Source organism: Capra hircus, chromosome 16 (genome assembly GCF_001704415.2).
Source record: "Capra hircus breed San Clemente chromosome 16, ASM170441v1, whole genome shotgun sequence".
Lineage (NCBI taxonomy): Eukaryota > Metazoa > Chordata > Mammalia > Artiodactyla > Bovidae > Capra > Capra hircus.
The window spans coordinates 31,332,719-31,351,746 of record NC_030823.1 but is presented as its reverse complement, the minus strand read 5'-3'; the positions used below and the strand labels follow the sequence as shown (position 1 = coordinate 31,351,746).

At 44.2% G+C, this 19,028-nt stretch overlaps 1 protein-coding gene across 2 annotated transcripts in view; it reads left to right on the top strand.

Annotated features, from left to right (window-relative positions):
- C16H1orf100 (chromosome 16 C1orf100 homolog) overlaps nt 1–19,028 on the top strand; it is a 34,486-nt gene that overhangs the window by 10,928 nt on the left and 4,530 nt on the right. Inside the window, exons 3-4 of one of the 2 annotated variants that reach the window (XM_005690559.1) lie at nt 7,131–7,226; nt 13,172–13,344. In XM_005690559.1, coding sequence (XP_005690616.1) covers nt 7,131–7,226; nt 13,172–13,344 — 269 coding nt within the window. The remainder of the gene's footprint in view (nt 1–7,130; nt 7,227–13,171; nt 13,345–19,028) is intronic. The other variant, XM_013970082.1, reaches the window with a different exon arrangement.

Below are 19,028 nucleotides of genomic sequence, written 5' to 3'. Positions count from 1 at the left end.
ATGTCTCCGATTATAACTTTCAATTATTTTCTGTTTCTTTATTTCCTGTCTAGATCACCCACTGGAATAATAGTTAACACTTATACAGCCCTTAATATGTGGCAGGCGCTATTCTAAGTGTATATTAACTCATGTAATCTTCACAGTGACTGGAAGGAAATTGAGGCAAGGACTGGTTAAGTGACTGTCCTGAGATTCCACAGTAGTGAACTAGCAGAAGGAGGATTTGAACCCGCTGGTCCGCAGCCAACATCTGTGCTCTTGGTCACTGCCCTTGACGTCTCCGGGTCAGCCCCCAGGGCGGGTCTTGTTTCATAGGCCACTCTGCCTAGCAGACTGCCACAGTTGGTAGGACCTCTGTGCACCTTTGTTGGGAAACTGAAAATGAATGAATCAATAAGAAAAACTCATTCTGGCACGTGTTTGAGGTTTGGCCTCCTGGTGATTGACGGTATCCACAGAAGGTCTGCCCTCTGCTGCTCCTCTCTGTAAGCATTTACCCAATTAATTCATCCTTAAATGCCTAACCCTTGGGCTATAGTAGGGAAAACTGAATTACAAACGAGTAGGGGCATCTCATAAAGTTAAATATTAAGTGATTCACAAGTAGTGGTGACCACATAAAATTCTCATAAAAGAATTACATTAGATACAAATTATCTTAGCCTTATTACTCAGGGGCAGGGCTGAGTATTGTGTTGACTTGTGGGGCCTAGAATGCTCCTGGAAAGATCACTGTAGATTAAATTCACTGTGGTGTGCAAAAGACAAAGAATTTGTTTTGGGCTTAAATGAACTTTAAAAACATCAACTGAAATGATCTCTGAGACATCAAGGGGCAGCTGTGAAGGTCAGATCATCCTGTCTTGAATGATAGATGGCAACACCAATGGGATGCTTCAGTCACCGAGGACGTTCACACATGTCTTGTTGACTCTCATGTAGTCATTAACGGAGATAGCATCACCGCCACTTTATTTATTTCTACAATTTTTTAAAATGTCATTTATCTATTTGTTTATTATTGGCTGTGCTGGGGGTTTGTTGCTATGCAGGCTTCTCTCTAGTTGTGGCAAGTGGGGGCTACTTGATAGCTGCGGTGCCCAGACTTCTCATTACCATGGCTGGTTCTGTTGCAGAGCACGGGCTCTAGGGCACGGGGGCTGCAGCAGTTGCAGCACGTGGGCTCAGCAGTCGTGGTTCCTGGGCTCTAGGGCCCAGGCTCACTGGTTGTGGCACACTTAGCTGCTCGGCAGCATGTGGGATCTCTCCAGATCAGGGACCACACCTGTCCTTCCTGCACTGACAAGTAGACTCTTTATGACGAGCCACCAGGGAAGCCCTCCCCAACCCCATTTTATTGGGGAAACTGAGGCTCCCTCTTCCTTGAGGAGATTTGTGAAGCTAGTAGAGTCTGGGGAATGAAAGCATGAGGATGTGGGAATGGTGGTCTCCCATCTTCTGTACTTACCAGCTCCTGTCCTTAGTAAGAGACTTATTTCCCCTGAGCCTTTGTTTCCCGACTGGAGCAGCACTTACCCCGCTCTATATGATTAGGCCTGAGGAGGGTTTTCCTTACCTGATTATGAACTCGCAGGTGGAAAGACAGTGTTTCTCATCATGGTAGCCCTGGCATCTAGCACACTTCAGAGCCTGCAATAAGCACTTGTTTTATTGAGCTGAAAGCAGCCTCCAGTTACACTGCTGGGTCTATTTCTCTTCCTATTGCTTTGGTACAGGACATCTACTTCCTGTCTGCCCACAATGAATCACAGAGTTCACACAAAAGTAAAGCTGAACTCTTCTGAAAAATAAGTCATCGCACCAACACAGAGATGACTCTGGATGTGAAATGGAGTTCAGAGAACTGGGTTTGACTCATGCCTCTGGCACTTATCAGCTGGGTGTTATTTAGAAAGCCCACTTAACCTCTGTGAGCCTTGGTCTCCTTTTCTGTAACGGATGTTAACGATGTTTACCTAGCAACAGGACTGTGAGAGTTAGATGAGATCATCTCTGCGAAGCTTTGTAACAATGAGGCCCAGCACAGACACAGCGCTGCACCATCACAGTGGCCCCAGAGGGATCCTCCCCTTTGGGTGTTGAGTTTTGCCTGCGGGGAAGCCCAGATCCTGCTCTGGTTACAGTCACCCTCCCGGGAACAGGTTTGCTCCTGTCTAGACTGAATGTGTTACCTCAAAGAGCCAAGCTGTCAGGGGCTGGTAAATACTGTGCCCAGACTCCTACTCCCACCCAGGGAGGAGAAAAGGCCTTTCTACCGCTGACTCAAGAATCTTACAAGCCAAGTCAGTAAAGTGGGTCTGAGCAGAGTCCAGGGCAGGGCTCCCAAACCAGGTCTGGAGGCCAGCCCTGCTTTCCTACTCATGAATCGATTTTTTCCTCACACCCAGCCCCTCCTCGGTAGAGGTCGGGTACTGTGAAGGCTCTGGGAGGACTGAGTGCCAGGCCAAGCCAGGCATATCTCTTAGGAGATAAAAATCTCTTCCAAACCACTGACATGTTACCCCATTCATCTACAGCTTTCTCCTCTCTGAGGTGAAGACCACGTGGGGGAACTTGGAAAGTCTACCCAAAGAGTTGGAAGAAAAGCATACCACGCCTTCATTCCTCAAACCTCTCCATGACCCCACCCAGCCCTGCCTCCAACACCCACCTGCTTACACACTTTCCTACTCTCTCTACTTCAAAAGCTACCCGGAGAGGGACTTCCCTGGGGGTCTGGGGGTTAAGACTCTCCGCTCCCACTGCAGGGGCTGCAGGTGGGATCCCTGGTCAGGGTACTAAGATCCCACATGCCACGTGTTGCAGCCAAAATAAAACAAATTTAAAAAATGAAAAAGCTACCCAGGGAGACTCCCGAGGGACTTGGGGTGGGCACGTTACCTGGTGCTGGTGAGGGGCTTCTCCAGTCTCAGACAGCTTGTACAGACCGATTCTAGGAGCAGGGCTTAGGCTGCTCACCCAGACTCATGCCAGGGAGGAACCCAGAGTCAAAACACAGCCTAGTGCAAATGGTATAGCAACCGTGAGAAATCAGTGTTGTTCTGGAACTCCAGGTGGATGCTTCACAGAGCATCCAGTGAGAAAATCTTCCCAAGGTAGGGCTTGGAAACTGGACAGGCACCTAAGAAAGCTGTGTCTCCCACTCCCCTGCCCTCAGGAATGTCATTTGTTCGCTATTATTGTGCCAGCTCCTCTTTCTTCTTATGACCTAATCCCCTGCTGTTATTTACTGTTCAGGGCTCAGTCATATTATCCTAGCCACTGGGCAGGCCCAGACACACTGTGGTTTTTCTGAAAATCAGAGCTCTCTGAGGTCCTGTTTGCATAGACAGGCAGACCCGCCCTGCTGACAGCACTTGCCTTTTGCACCAGCTAGACAGCAAAGTCCCCACTGGGCCTCACACACTCCACTCTGATCACAGCTCTGTCTGAGAGTTGGGTTCTATCATTCCCTCACCTGGAATCTCTTCCCTCTCTTACTGACTTGCTCAAACCCTAGACAGCCCTCCCTCTTTTGTGCCCCACTGACCCTTTATTCAGGTCATGATTTCAGCACATAAAGAGCATGATGAGGACAAGGACTGCTTTTGAGTCAGCTTTGTATCTGCAGAACCCAGTACTGTTCAGGGCACATTGTTGTCATTATTCAGTCACCTAGTCATGTCCGACTCTTTGCAACCCCATGGGCTGCAGCACACCAGGCCTCCTGGTCCCTCACCTTCTCCCGAAATTTGTCCAAGTTCATGTCCACTGCACGGTGATGCCATCCAGCCATCTCATCCTCTGATGCCCTCTTCTCCTTCTGCCCTCAATCTTTCCCAGCATCAGGGACTTTTCCAATGTGTCAGTTGTTTGTATCAGATGACCATCAGTCCCAACGAGCATTCAGGGTTGATTTCCCTTAAGACTGACTGGTTCGATCTCCTTGCTATCCAAGGGACTCTCAAGAGTCTTCTCCAGCACTACAGTTCGAAGGCATCAATTCTTTGTGGCTCTGCCTTCTTTACTATCCTGCTCTTACAACCATCCGTGACCACTGGGAAGACCATAGCTTGACTATACGGACTTTGTTGGCAGAATTATGTCTCTGCTTTTCAACACACTGTCTAGGTTTGTCATAGCTGTTCTGCCAAGAAGCAATGTCTTCTGATTTCATGGCTGCAGTCACCATCAACAATGATTTTATAGCCAAAGAAGAGGGTATCTGTCACTACTTTCACCGGTATTTGCCATGAAGTAATGGCAAATGATCTTAGTTTTTTTAATATTTAGTTTTAAGCCGGCTCTTTCACTCTCATCCTTCACCATCATCAAGAGGCTCTTATTTTCTTTGCTTTCTGCCATTGGAGTGGTATCATCCACATATCTGAGGTTGTTGATGTTTCTCCCGCCTATCTTGATTCCAGCTTGTCACTCATCCAGGCCAGCATTTTTCATGATGTGCTCAGCAGATAGGTTAAACAAACAGGGTGACAGCAGACAGCCCTGTCATATTCCTTTCTCAATATTGAACTAGTCATTTGTTCCATACAGGGTTCTAACTGTTACTTCTTGACCCTCATACAGGATTCTCAGGAGACAGGTAAGATGGTCTGCTATTTCCATCACCTCAAGACCTTTCCACAGTTCATAACGATCCACACAGTCAAAGGTTTTGGCGTAGTTGATGAAACAGAGGTAGATGTTTTTCTGGAATTCCCTAGCTTTCTTTATGATTCAGCAAATGTTGGCAATTTGATCTCTGCTTCCTTTTCTTTTCCAAGCCCAGCTTGGACATCAGGAAGTTCTTGGTTCACATAATGCTGAAGCCTAGAATACAAGATTTTATGCACGACCTTACTAGCATGGGAGATGAGTGCAACTGTGTGATGGTTAGCACATTCTTTGCTACCACCCGTCTTGGGAATTGGGTTGAGGATTGACCTTTTCCAGTCCTGTGGCCACTGCTGGGTGTTCCAGATTTGCTGACATATTGAATGCAATACCTTCATCCATTAGGGTTTTGAATAGTTCTATTGGAATTCCATCACATCCACTAGATTTATTAACACTAGTACTTCCTAAGGCCCACTTGACTTTGCTCTCCAGAAAGTCTGGCTATGGGTGACTGACCACACCACTGTAGTAATCGGCTTCATTAAGATCTTTTTTCATACAGTTCTTCCATGTACTCTTTCCATCTCTTCTTGATCTCTTCAGCATCTACTAGGTCTCTGCCATTTCTGGGTGAAATATTCCCTTGATATCTCCAGTTTTCCTGGAGAGTCTTTCCTCTAGTCTTTTCCCTTCCGCTGTTTTCTTCTAGTTCTATGCACTGTTCACTGAAGAAGGCTTTCTTGTCTCTCTGCTGTTCTTTGGAACTCTGCGTTTAGTTGGATATACCTTTTCCTTTTTCCCTTGCTTTTTGCTTCTCTTCTTTCTTCACCTATTTGTAAAGCCTCCTCAGATAACCACTGTGCCTTCTTGCTTTTCTTTTTCTTTGGGATGGTGTTGTTGGCTGTAGTATACATTATGCATAGTTAATAAATTCTGGTCAAACTGGAGGCATAGCTTAAGTTTCCATTCATCATTCAACACGTACTTGAGGAGCTACTCCATGCAAAGCTATGTACTACCTTCTGTTGACTCTTCTTGAAATCTTATGGCACCTACGGAGTAAGAACCTATGGAAGGTCCCCAAAGACCCCACATACCACAGACTCTACAGTCATCATCTCAAGCAGGGTCACTTTCCTGCGTTCTGTCCCCTGGTGAGTGGCAGCCTGTGTCCCAGTGTCTGAAGCCTCGTCTCGATGTCCTCCTTCTTCTTCATCCTCAACCCTCTCTCCTAGCAGTCATCTTAGCCAGGCCTCTTCTCCCCATGTGAACTTTCCCCCACAGAGTTCAAAGCTGCCCTACGTCCCACATACATTACTATGATTATCTCCTGACCAATCTTTGTACTTCTAGCCAGATTGTCGTCAGATTTGTTTTCCACATTGCCACCAGCAGAATCTCTCTTCAACAAAAATCTCATTCATCATGGTTTTTCTTTAAAATCCTACAAAGATTCCCTATTACTTATATCAGTGGTTCTCAGTTTTTTCAGATGACACTCTCCCTTGGTTTATAATAAATATTTCGTAATGTCCCTGATACTCTCCTGAAACAAAACCTGTAAATAACAGAATACAACTACATATCATTTTAAGACGCCGGTGTAATGCTGTACGGCTTCTCTGGCGGCTCAGTGGTGAAGGATCCACTTGCTGGTGCAGGATACACGGATTTGATCCCTGGGGTGGGAAGATCCTCTGGAGGAGGAAATGGGAACCCACTCCAGTATTCTTGCCTGGGAAATCCCATGGACAGAGGGGCCTGGTGGGCTACAGCCCATGGGGTCAAAAAAGAGTTGGATACAACTTATCAGCTAAACAACAACAACATAATGCTATAACTATCATCTAAAAGAAAAGTAACTAATTATAAAGAAGATGTATTTCAAAATGTGAGATCTGGGCACCATGAGCCCTCGGCTCCTCCTGAAACTGCTGTGTTTCAGCTGCAAACACCCAGCTCATCTCGTGCCCCAGAAGATTTCCCCCGACTCTCCACCTTATCACTTATGCTTGTGCTTCCAAACATCCTCACAGCCCAACCCACCCAGGCAAGGCTGGAACCCCTCCTCCAGGCTTACAAGTAACTTGTGCTTTAACCTTCACAGTGCTTCTTCATTTTTAGCCCCTATATATTTAATTATTAGACTTTCTTTTTGAACACTGAAAGTTCATAAAAATATCAAAAGTAGAAAAAAATAGTATAAAGAATCTCCATTTATCCATTTCAATAATTATCGACAGTTGTCCCACTGGCCTTATATATTCTCTTATTTTTTTCTTGATATTTTGAAATTAACACCTGACAAGTCAAATATTTCTTTATGAATCCTAAAAATTGGATAACAAAAGACACTCCTATTAAGAGATTCCAACGGTTTTAGGACCTTTGTGCCAGGAACTGAGGATAGAGACTGAATATATTTTTTTACTATACCACAGCTGGTTTTCCTCTGTAAAGAGCTAATCATATTAATTCCTTTTGTCTCTCTCTCCTCCTGTCCCCACTAGTATATTCATTGTTCACCAAGGAAAGGATCTCCATGGTTATTACACTGGGCAGCTGGCAAGAGTCCATTATGATTATAGTGTGAAGAGATCTCCCAGGTAAGACACTTTCCTAAATCTTAATGTACTAAAGTTGGACTATTGATTGAAAAACTGGGAATCACAATTTGCAATGATGATAACAATAATAATTATTATTTAATGGATGGAAAAATTTGGAAGGAAATACACCAAACTGTTGACACTGGTTTTTCATGAATAGTGAGATTATTGATATTTGTATTTCATTTTTATCTTTTTCTTTATTTTCCAGATTTTCTATGATGAATATATACTACTTTTATAATTAGCAATAAATATAAAATTATTTAAATCATCAAAGGAATGTAAGAAATACCATTAGTTTAACATTTTAACTCAATCAAATAACTTAATCTTCCTGACACTCATTTTCCTTCTCAATAAAATCACAAATTTGGCCTAACCAGTTTCTGCCTTTCTGCAGTGATTTTAACAGGAAAGGGAAAAAAGCAGGCACTTCAATGCTATTTTCTAGTTTGGGGAGGCTGTTCAGTTCAGTTCCGTTCAGTCACTCAGTCGTGTCCAACTCTTTGCAACCCCATGAACCACAGCATACCAGGCCTCCCTGTCCATCACCAACTCCCAGAGTTCACTCAGACTCATGTCCATTGAGTCGGTGATGCCATCTAACCATCTCATCCTCTGTCATCCCCTTCTCCTCCCGCCCTCAATCTTTCCCAGAATCAGGGTCTTTTCAAATGAGTCAGCTGTTCACATCAGGTGGCCAAAGTATTGGAGTTTCAGCTTCAACATCAGTCCTTCCAATGAACACCCAGGACTGATTTCCTTTAGGATGGACTGGTTGGATCTCCTTGAAGTCCAAGGGTCTCTCCAAAGTCTTCTCCAACACCACAGTTCAAAAGCATCAATTCTTCTGCACTCAGCTTTCTTTATAGTCCAACTCTCACATCCATACATGACCACAGGAAAAACCATAGCCTTGACTAGACGGACCTTTGTTGACAAAGTAATGTCTCTGTTTTTTAATATGCTGTCTAGGTTGGTCATAACTTTCCTTCCAAGGAGTAAGCGTCTTTTAATTTCATGGCTGCAGTCACCATCTGCAGTGATTTTGGAGCCCCCCAAAATAAAGTCTGACACTGTTTCCCCATCTATTTGCCATGAAGTGATGGAACCAGATGCCATGATCTTAGCTTTCTGAATGCTGAGCTTTAAGCCAACTTTTTCACTCTCCTCTTTCACTTTCATCAAGAGGCTTTTTAGTTCCTCTTCACTTTCTGCCGTCAGGGTGGTGTCATCTGCATATCTGAGGTTATTGATATTTCTCCTGGCAATCTTGATTCCAGCTTGTGCTTCTTCCAGCCCAGGGTTTCTCATGATGTACTCTGCATAGAAGTTAAATAAGCACAGTGAAAATACACAGCCCTGATGCACTCCTTTTCCTATTTGGAACCAGTCTGTTGTTCCATGCCCAGTTCTAACTGTTGCTTCCTGACCTGCATACAGATTTCTCAGGAGGCAGGTCAGGTGGTCTGGTATTCCCATCTCTTGAAGAATTTTCCACAGTTTATTGTGATCCACACAGTCAAAGGCTTTGGCATAGTCAATAAAGCAGAAATAGATGTTTTTCTGGCATTCTCTTGCTTTTTCAATGATCCAGTTAGAAACATCAATTTGAATAACTTCTGAAATATTTGATTTTAGGCAGTTTTCGTCCTTTCTGAATATCAATATGCATATCTGTTAAATAAAATAATTGATGTAAAATTCCAGAACATACTAAGTACTCAAAATATGATTGCTATTATTTTGAGTTCATCATCATAGTATATTTTAGAAACCACTTTTCTTCTCTTAATTGCCTTTGATATAGTCAACTCCTGACTATTCTTCAAGTAAAGAAAAGGGAGCCGTAGCAACGACAGAATAGCACACAGACCAAACTTAATAGATGATCAAACTGGAAGTAGCTTTAGCTTTTTAAATTCTGATTCTATTTGATAAATAAGATGTAGCCAGAGAAATGACATGTCTTGCCTGACATGTAGCTGGTTGGTGTAAAAGCTGAGTTGTGAACTGATCCACACTTTCTGATTCACGGTTCAAGGTTCTTTGTTCTAATTCAAACACATTCTTATATCAGAATCTTGTTAGGAACATGATCTCTGCCAGAGGATAAACAAGGAAGGAAACAACTGAAACACTCTCCCAGAAGCCAGCTCCACAGGGCACTCTCCACGTGTGTTCTGTGGACTCTGACCGTTCCCTCAGCTGCATTATCTGCCCCTCCTCTTACCACAGGACGCTCAGGCAAAGGGAACCTTGGCTCTGACAAGACCTGAGCCTGCCTGAGATTAGTCTTAGGGGAAAAGCTTAGTCAATGTTTTGTCAACCAATGACTTTATTTAAACTTCTGGTTAAGAATAAGGAAAAGACAAGCAAAAACGAAACAAACAAACAAGACAGGAAATTATGCAATTATTAGGACCAGGCCTAACTTCTTTATACTCATAATTTAAACAGACAGATGCCTATGGCTTACCTTCCCCAGATGTATTCTCCCACCAATGTGGTATTTTCAGAATTAGAGTCCCCCTTTTGAGTAAAAGTCTTGTCTCCAGAACACCATCAGTCTTCTTGAAAATGGAGATGATTCTGGTTCCATAGAAACATCCAGGGCAAAGTCAGAACAGGCTGCCAGTCTAGCAGGGGTGGGTGTAGGAGCACTCACCAGGATCCAGTTCGGGAGCCATCCATGGCTGTCAATGGCACAGAAGCGACCAGATAACAGTAACAGGCAGAACACAAACTCACAGGAGACTGACCCAATCATCAGAAGGCAAATGTTTTGCTTCACAGCAGGAGACCAGCTTTCATAGGAAAAGAAGTGCTCCCGCCCACCATGAAAGGGACCCACTTTCTAGGATCAAGAACCTTTTAACCACAAAACAAAAGCAAGTAGAGGTGAGAAGGAATTCTTGGTGCTTCTCCACACCTGCCTTCAACAGAACATTTCCCGCCCATCCAGCATCGCTCCACTGTCCAGAACCACACACACAGTCAGAGTCTTGCTTTCTTTTCCTGAACTTCAGGCGGAGGCATCCCATTTCTGCTAACAAATTCTTCTCTTTAAAGAAGGCACATCACAATCAAGTTTACCCAAGTATATAAACATAATGCATTATGATTAAATAATGTCAGTCACCCGTTTCAGTGTGATTAATCACAGTTATACAATCAAGTAAGATGACATCCTACTCAAAATGATTGGATTAAGATGTTCTTAAATCTCAGTTCAGTTCAGTTGCTCAATCGTATTTTGAACTGTGGTGTTGGAGAAGACTCTTGGGAGTCCCTTGTACTGCAGGGAGATCCAGCCAGTCCATTCTAAGGGAAATCAGTCTGGGGTGTTCATTGGAAGGACTGATGTTGAAGCTGAAACCCCAGGACTTTGGCCACCTCAGGCAAAGGGTTGACTCATTGGAAAAGACTCTGATGCTGGGAGGGATTGGGGGCAGGAGGAGAAGGGGACGACAGAGGATGAGATAGCTGGATGGCATCACTGACTCAATGGACGTGAGTCTGAGTGAACTCCGGGAGTTGGTGGTGGACAAGGAGGCCTGGCGTGCTGAAATTCATGGGGTCTTAAATTTCACCCGACATTCAATCTTTTTCACATATCTAGTAGTCCACCTTCTCTACTTTACAGTTCAAAAATACACGTGTTCATTAGAACATTTGAAAACACTGATAATCATAAATTTTTAAATTATCCATAATGTCATTACCCAGAGATAGATAATATGTAGAACCCTCCAGATCGACACAAAATAGAATGAGATGGCATTTTGAAACCCTATTTTGCCCAGTCTTATTGAGATATAGTTTATATATAACATTTTATTAGTTTAAGGTATGCAGCATAGTGATTTTGTATATGTTATTGTTGCTGTTCAGTTGTTAAGTTGTGTCCAAACTTTTGGGACCCCATGGACTGCAGCCTGCCAGGTTCCTCTGTCCATGGGATTCTCCAGGCCAGAATACTGGAGTGGGTGGCCATTTCCTCCTCCAAGGGATCTTCCCAACCCAAGAACTGAACCCACATCTCCTGCATTGGCAGGCTGATTCTTTACAGCTGAGCCACCAGGGAAGCCTGTACGTATTGCAAAATGATTACTATAATGTTTATAAATATCCGTCACCTCATATAGTTACAATTTTTTTCTTGTGGGTAGAACTTTTAAGGTCTATTTCTCTTAGCAGCTTTCAAATGTACAATATAGCATTGTTGACTATAGTCACCATGTGGTACATTACATTCCCACAACTTATTTACTTTATATCTGGAAGTTTGTATCTTTTGACCATTTTCATCCATTTCCCCCAGGCCCCAAACCTCACCTCTAGCAATCACTATGCTGTTTTCTGTTTTTATGAGTTCAGTGTTTTAGATTCCACATAAAAGTGAGATCATACGGTATTCGTCTTTCTTAACCTCGTAGCATAATGTCCTCAAGGCTCATCTGTATTGTCACAAATGGCAGGCTATTCATCTTTTTTAGGCTGAATAGTATTTCATAGTATATATGTTTCACACATTTTTTTCCATTCATTCATCAATGGACATTTAGATTATTTCAATGTCTTGGCCATTGTAAATAATGCTGTAGTGAAGATGGGAGAGCAGATATCTTTTTTGAGACAGTGATTTTGTTTCCTTTGGATAAACACACAGAAGTGGAATTGCTGGATCATATGGTGTTCTATTTTTAGGGTTTTTTTTTTTGAGGAATCTCCATACAGCTTTCCATAGCAGATGCAACCAGTTTTCATTCCCATCAACAGTGCATGATGACTTTTTTTTCTCCACATCCTTGCTACTACCTGTCAGTTTTAGTCTTTTTGATGATAGCCTTTTTGACAGGTATGAGGTGATATCTTATTGCAGTTTTGATTTGCATTTCCCTAATGATTAGAGATATTACTTTGCCAACAAAGGTCTGTCTAGTCAAGGCTATGGTTTTTCCAGTGGTCATGTATGGATGTGAGAGTTGGACTGTGAAGAAAGCTGAGCACCGAAGAATTGATGCTTTTGAACTGTGGTGTTGGAGAAGACTCTTAAGAGTCCCTTGGACTGCAAGGAGATCCAACCAGTCCATCCTAAACGAGATCAGTTCTGGGTGTTCATTGGCAGGACTGATGCTGAAGCTGAAACTCCAGTACTTTGGCCACCTCATGAGAAGAGTTGACTCATTGGAAAAGACCCTGATGTTGGGAGGGATTGGGGGCAGGAGGAGAAGGGGACGACAGAGGATGAGATGGCCCGAAGGCATCACCGACTCAATGGACATGAGCCTGAGTGAACTCTGGGAGTTGGTGATGGACAGGAAGGCCTGGCATGCTGTGATTCATGGGGTCTCAAAGAGTCAGACACAACTGAGCAACTGAACTGAATGATTAGTGATGTTGAGCACCATGATTAAAGCTTTCAACAAACTGGGCATAAAGGGAACATACTTCAACATAATAAATTCGACATATGACAAGCCCACAGCTCACATTATACTCATCTGGAGGTACAGGAAGGTTATAACCAATTTCGGGGTCATCAAACACCAGTATGCACCATAGTGGTTAGTCTGGTCAAAATAAAGCACTAGTACCTTGAGGGAACTAGATATGCGTACAAAAATTACATTTCAAAAGGGTGCTGGGAAGTAGCCGTGCCTGAACAGATCTAGAGAAAGTTTTGATGCAGGTCACCTTCTGTGACCTGTGATTAGAAAGGAGGAGGGATGCTAAAGGGAAGAACAAGGGTCTGGAATCCTTGAACCGTCTACTGACAAGTTTGCTAGGGCTAACCTTGGAGTTGCAGAGTCTTGTCAATACTATGTTAGTAGCCTTCGGGCCACTTTTAGGGAATGGATTTCAGCTGGTGAGAAAATGAAATGCTTTTCTTCTACTCCGTGGGCATTTAGCAAGCTGTTTCTATTTTCATTTAGACCTCTCATAGACTTGGAAATTCCATCTAAGAAGAAACGTCAGTATCAGCCTCAATTAGACCAACAAACTCTCATTCGGTACATCTGTTTTCAAAGATGTTCAAAGCCTGCCGAACCATGGTATAAAGAAACCTCTTACCAAAGAGACTATTCTTTGCCATTTTACAAGATGGGTAAGTCAGATCAAGGGTTCTTATTGTCTGAGAGCAACTTTGCCTGGGTCACATTTGAGCATCTCCTGTGGGCTTGCTGTCTCGGGGAGCATGTTTGGGACCAGTCACACTGGCAGGGAGGGGTATTCACTTGTGTCTGGTGCAGGAAGAAGAATTTAGAGAGCTGCCCCTGGGCTACATCCTGCTTTCCTAGCTCCTCATACAGGAGCCTTTAAGGCTGAAAATTCATAAATGTCCTTGGTAGAAAGCAAGCTCAAGTCTGACCACTCCTCAGGGCCCCTTGTCACTTGACAAATTTGTTATTGTGCCATACTGTTGAAGGATCTTCCTTTCCTCATTCAATTTAAATGGATTTATGACAATTATTTAATATTTGCAGGTACGTTTCAAAAAATTCTAAGTTCCCTCTGTAGTATTTCTCCATGCTGCAGCCCGTGTGTGAGTGCTGAGGGGCCAAGGCCCCCCACAGATATGACCCTGGGGAGTACACGTGGATAGGACCTTAAACTTGACTATATTCCTATAATCACTGACACTTTGGATTTTAGTCACAGTATCGATTGCTCTATTGAGACTTTCTAAATGAGTAAACCCCAATACTTCGGGGGCTCTTACACGGTGGCAAGCATATATTTGGTCCTTCTAACAGCTCTCTGCAGTAAATGCTATTATTTCCCCCACTTTATAGTGACCAAATTGCAGAGACAGCCCCAAGTCACAGAAAATAGGAGAAGCAAAACCCAGACCCAGGCCATTTCAGACACAGAATTCAGCCCTAGCCCAAGGTCTGTGCTGGACCTTTAAGCTATTTTACCTCTGTCATGGCTGAGCATCACTTGAACTACTATCTATCCAACAGTTTTCTTTAAAATGAGCCACTTTTTTTTAAATCTTGAAATTAAAAATAACAAAACCAGTAGAAGTATAGTGAGAGGAATAGGATGGGGAATGGGAAGAATCTACCCCTCTTTTTTTCTCCCCTGAACAAAGAGCTGCAGCCTGGAGGGAATGCCAGAGCAGGGCTGAGACTCAGTCCCAAGGGGACAGGAAAAAATAGCAATTGGGAAGAGCGGGAACCCAGCAGAACCAGGCAGATCTTGGAGAGTGGAGCCAGGCATAGGGTTGGTGATGGATGAAGCTGGGATTGGGGCCAGAGTAACAGGGCGAGTTGGGATAAGAAGCTGCAAGCAGGCTAATCTGGGTTCTGGGAGGTGAGAGAAGTTTGGAGCCTGAGAAGAGAGGGAGCTGAGGGGGTAGGGAGGAGGGTGAGGGCTGAGATAGGTCATTGGAGGAGGAGGTATGGAGTGGTAGGAATCAGGGCACCTTGGGAGGGTTATGTTAAAGTTGGTTTCAGGAGGAGGACACAACCTGGGGCTGAGGTGGGATTAGAAAAGAGAAGGGGTGGTTGGGAAGCATCAGTGGGGCTCCCATCCTTGTAGAAGCAGTTTTTGGAGGTTGACTGAGTGTGAAATCTATTTCCTTTGTATGAGGGAATCTAGGTGACCTCTAGTTTCCAAAGTGATGGTAAACACTTCTTTACCATTTCTCTGCTATAAGGAAGTCTTGTTAGACAGGCACAAGAGGTTTCTCTCTTGCTTATGTCAAAAGACAATTCCTAATTCTTTCGAAACCTATAGAATCAGGTGAATGTTTAGCAAAGAAAATACCCAGGCTAAGTGCCACGAGAGGAGCTAAAAGAAAGTCCAGACTATGATCTCAGCCTCAGGAAGCTCACAATCTAACTGGGACTCACAATCTACATGGACTGTAGCCCACACGGCCTCTCTGTCCATGGGATTTTCCCGGCAAAAAGACTGGGATGGGTTGCTATTTCCTTCTCCAGGGGATCTTCCTGACCCAGGGATCAAACCTGAGTCTCCTGCATTGGCAGGCAGATTCTTTACCACTGAGCCCCCTGGGAAAAAGTACCAAGTAGAGGAGCAGCAGCTGAAAGATGAGATCACTGGGGCCTGGAGCAGCCAGGAGAGCAGAATGCACCCTTGGGGACCTAAGCTTGATCTCGATGGATAACACTTGCAGGTAGCAAAAGAAACAAGGGGACATACCAAAGGCAGTGGATGAAAAGAAGGGGGAGGTTTGTTGGGGGGCGGGGTAGCAGAGCAGGGAGGAACCCCAAGAGGACCAGGCCTGATTGAGCAAGGTAGAACAGAAGTGGGAAGCCAAATGCAGAGTGGCAGAGTGGGCGAGAGTGACTGGAACTGAAGAGGAACTACAGGAGCCTGGAAAGTTGAATCTGCATAATCAGAGCCATTATAGGCTCAGAGTCAAGGGGGCAACCCAGTCAGCTTCAGAGGATGTTAGCTTAGCTTCCTCTGTTGGATGATTAGCTTAGCGTCAGCCTGTTGGACTGCTTAGCATGGGCAGAAGACACAGCCAGCAGGTGAGAAGAGCAGCTGGGAGGCGGTGGCAGATCCATGGATGGAGCGGTGCGAGGCAGTGAGCAGAATTCAGGCCTTAGAGTGCTACAGGCCTGGCACATTCTAGCTGTGGGGTGTCAGGCAGGACACTCGACTTTTCTGAACATTTCTGTCTATAAAACAGAGATTCAAAGTCTGCATTTTAGGATAATTGTTAAAATTTAAAATATCTGTCACGTGCCCAAAGTGCGCTAACTGATTTACTCATACGTGTGTCACACTCACCGTTGCAATGAGTCGTACTGTCCCCACAAAGTAGGTATTTTTACCAACTCCGTTTAGCAGAAGAGGAAACAGAGGCTTAGAGACCTAAAAACCTGTTCAAGCAAGCAGCTGCTAAGTCATCAGTCTAGGTCATGTGCAGAGATATTACACTCCTAAAACTTGCTCTTAAACTGAACTGAGGAAGTTTCATGGGAAATGGGAAGAAGACTCATACGGCAGAGCCTCAGGAGAGAGAAAAGACAGTACCGAATAAAGAATTCACAGGAGAGCAATTAAAGCTAATTGCACAGCGTCCCACTTGTACTGCAAGATTGTTAAAGCCTCTGATAGAAATATGGAAAATATGGCACTTGAAAGTGTGGCCTAGGATCATTTCCTGCTTAGTGAGGTTTGAAGCCTGACCGATTCAAGAGATAATTTATGTTGAAATATTCAGGGCTCCGTTTATCACTCATTGAGGTATGTTAGTTTTCTATTGTGGAGTAACAAATCATTCCAAAACCCAGTGACCTAAAACATCAGTAATGATGATTTTTATTAATACCTCTCATCGTTTCAGTGGGTTAGGGTTTGAGAACTGCTCAGGTGGGCAGTTCTTGCTCAGAGTCTCTCTCAAGGTAGCAGTCTATGACAGGGAAAGCTTCATCGTGTGAAGGCTCAACGGGGGCTGGAGGATCCACCCTCAAGGTGGGTCACTCATATAGTTGTCAAGTCTGATGGCTCACATGGTTGTCACAGGCTGGTTGGGGACTGGAGTCTTGCTTTCCATGCTGAGCATCCTGATGGTGTGACAGTTATCTTCCCCTAGAATGAGTAATCTGAGATGACGGTGGGAACTGCAATGTCTTTTATGGCTTAAATTTGAAGGTCATATTACAGTCAGCCCTGAAACGGTGTGGGAGGGGAGTCAGACCCAAGGGCATGGATACCACCAGAGGGCAAGAATCATTGGGATCCATCTTGGAAGCTGGCAGCTATAAGATGATTCAGTTACTGGTTGAACACCCAGTACGAACTATCTGTCTGCTGGGAGTACGGTGACCAGGATAAACAAGACATCTGCTTTCATGGACCTGACACGCTAATGGGGGATATGGAGCATGAGCTAAGTCACTTCAGGCATGTCTGACTCTTTGCTACCCAATGGACTATAGCTGGCCAGGCTCCTCTGTCCATGGGATTCTCCAGACAAGAATACTGGAGTGGGTTGCCGTGCCCTCCTCCAGGGGATCTTCCCCACCTAGGGATTGAACCCATTGTCTCTTACGTCTCCTGCATCGGCAGGCAGGCGGCATTTTTGTTTGTTTGTTTTACCACTGACACCACCTGGAAAGCCCATACGGAGCGTAACCAAGTACATTTTAAAAAGAACTTCAGACTGCAGTAGTGCTGTTAGGGAAGTAAACAGAGATGAATGTAGCCAAGGGAGATTACTTTTAATACTGCAGTCAGGGAATATCTGTATATAATTTTAGCTGAGCCCTGGAAAATAACAATGAATCATATAAACAGCAGTAAGTGCTAAAGCCTGAAGGTTGGAAAGGGCTTGCATGTTTGAGGAACAGAAACGAGGCCAGTGTAGTTCGGTGGGCAGTCAGTGAGGGTGAGAGTGGTAAGTTGCTTGGATTCTATTCTGAGAACAATGGAAAGACTTGGAATAATTTTGAACAGAGGAGTAGCATATTATTTGGGTTTTAAGATCAGTCTGCCTGATGTTAGGACACTGGAGAGGAATAAGAGGGAGGGTCTGTAGACCAGTGAGGAAACTGTTTAGTAGTTGAGACCAGAAATGATGGTGGCTTGGACCACCAGGCAAGACAAAAAGGAATAAATGGGTCCCGGAGATATTTTGGAGCTGACATCAGTTGAACTTGGTGATAGATCTGATGTGAAGCATATTTTCATTTGTTCATACATATTCCTTCAGTAACTAATTTGAGAGTATAACTATAGGCCAGTGTGAAAGGTTTCAGCAACACCATGTGAAGCAGAAATAGACCCAAAGTTTCTACATTCAAGGAGCTTCCGGGGGGAACCAGCATAGAAATAAGCATAAAATTTCACTGGCCATAAGTCTTATGAAGCAGTTTATGTGGTATTATAAGAGCATATAACGGTCAGAAAAATGATGAGTTGACAGCTGAAAGATGAGCTAAAAGTTAACTAGGCAAGAAATGGGAGAAGAGCTTCACTAGGCACAGTGCGTGCAAAGGCACTGTGGTAACAGCACAGCATGGCTGAAGAACTAAAAAATGAATGTGTTGGAGCCCAGAAGTCAAGAAGGATGTGGCTAAAGAGATGACAAGGTCAGGGAGGGCTTGGGGACCTCCTTGGTGGTTCAGTGACTATAACTCTGCACTCCCATGCAGGGGGCCTGGGTTCAGTCCCTGGTCAAGGAACTAAATCCCACATGATGCAAGTAAGAGTTTGCATGCCTCTGCTGAAAATCCCACATGGCACTAGGAAGACTGAAGATCTCACTTGCTGCAGCTAAGACCCAACGAAGCCAAATAAATAAATGCTTTAAAAAAGAAGAACAAGGAGGGCTTTATGAGCCATTTTCAGGTTTGGGGCCTCTAGCTTGAGATTACTGGGAAAGTTTTGGGAAAGTTTTAAGGGGTTCATGCAGAGTCACTTCAGTCGTGCCAAACTATTTGCAACCTTGTGGACTGTAGCCCACCAGGCTCCCCTGTCCATGGGATTCTTTAGATAGAATACTGGAATGGGTTGCCATTTCCTTCTCCAGGGGATTTTCCTGACCCAGAAATCAAATCTGTGTCTCTTACGTCTCCTGCATCGGCAGGCAGGTTCTTTACCACTAGGGCCACCTGGGAAGCCCCCACGTTTTAAGGGGGAGGTGACACAGTTACAATTGCAGTTTGAAAAGATTACTCCAACCATGGAGAAGAAAAAGGGACAGGATGGGGAGTAGAGTGGAACCAAGATGGAATAAGAAGGGTCAGGAGATGATTGCAGGGGTTAGGCTGAAGGTTTTTAACTTCAGCTACATCACTTTTAAAA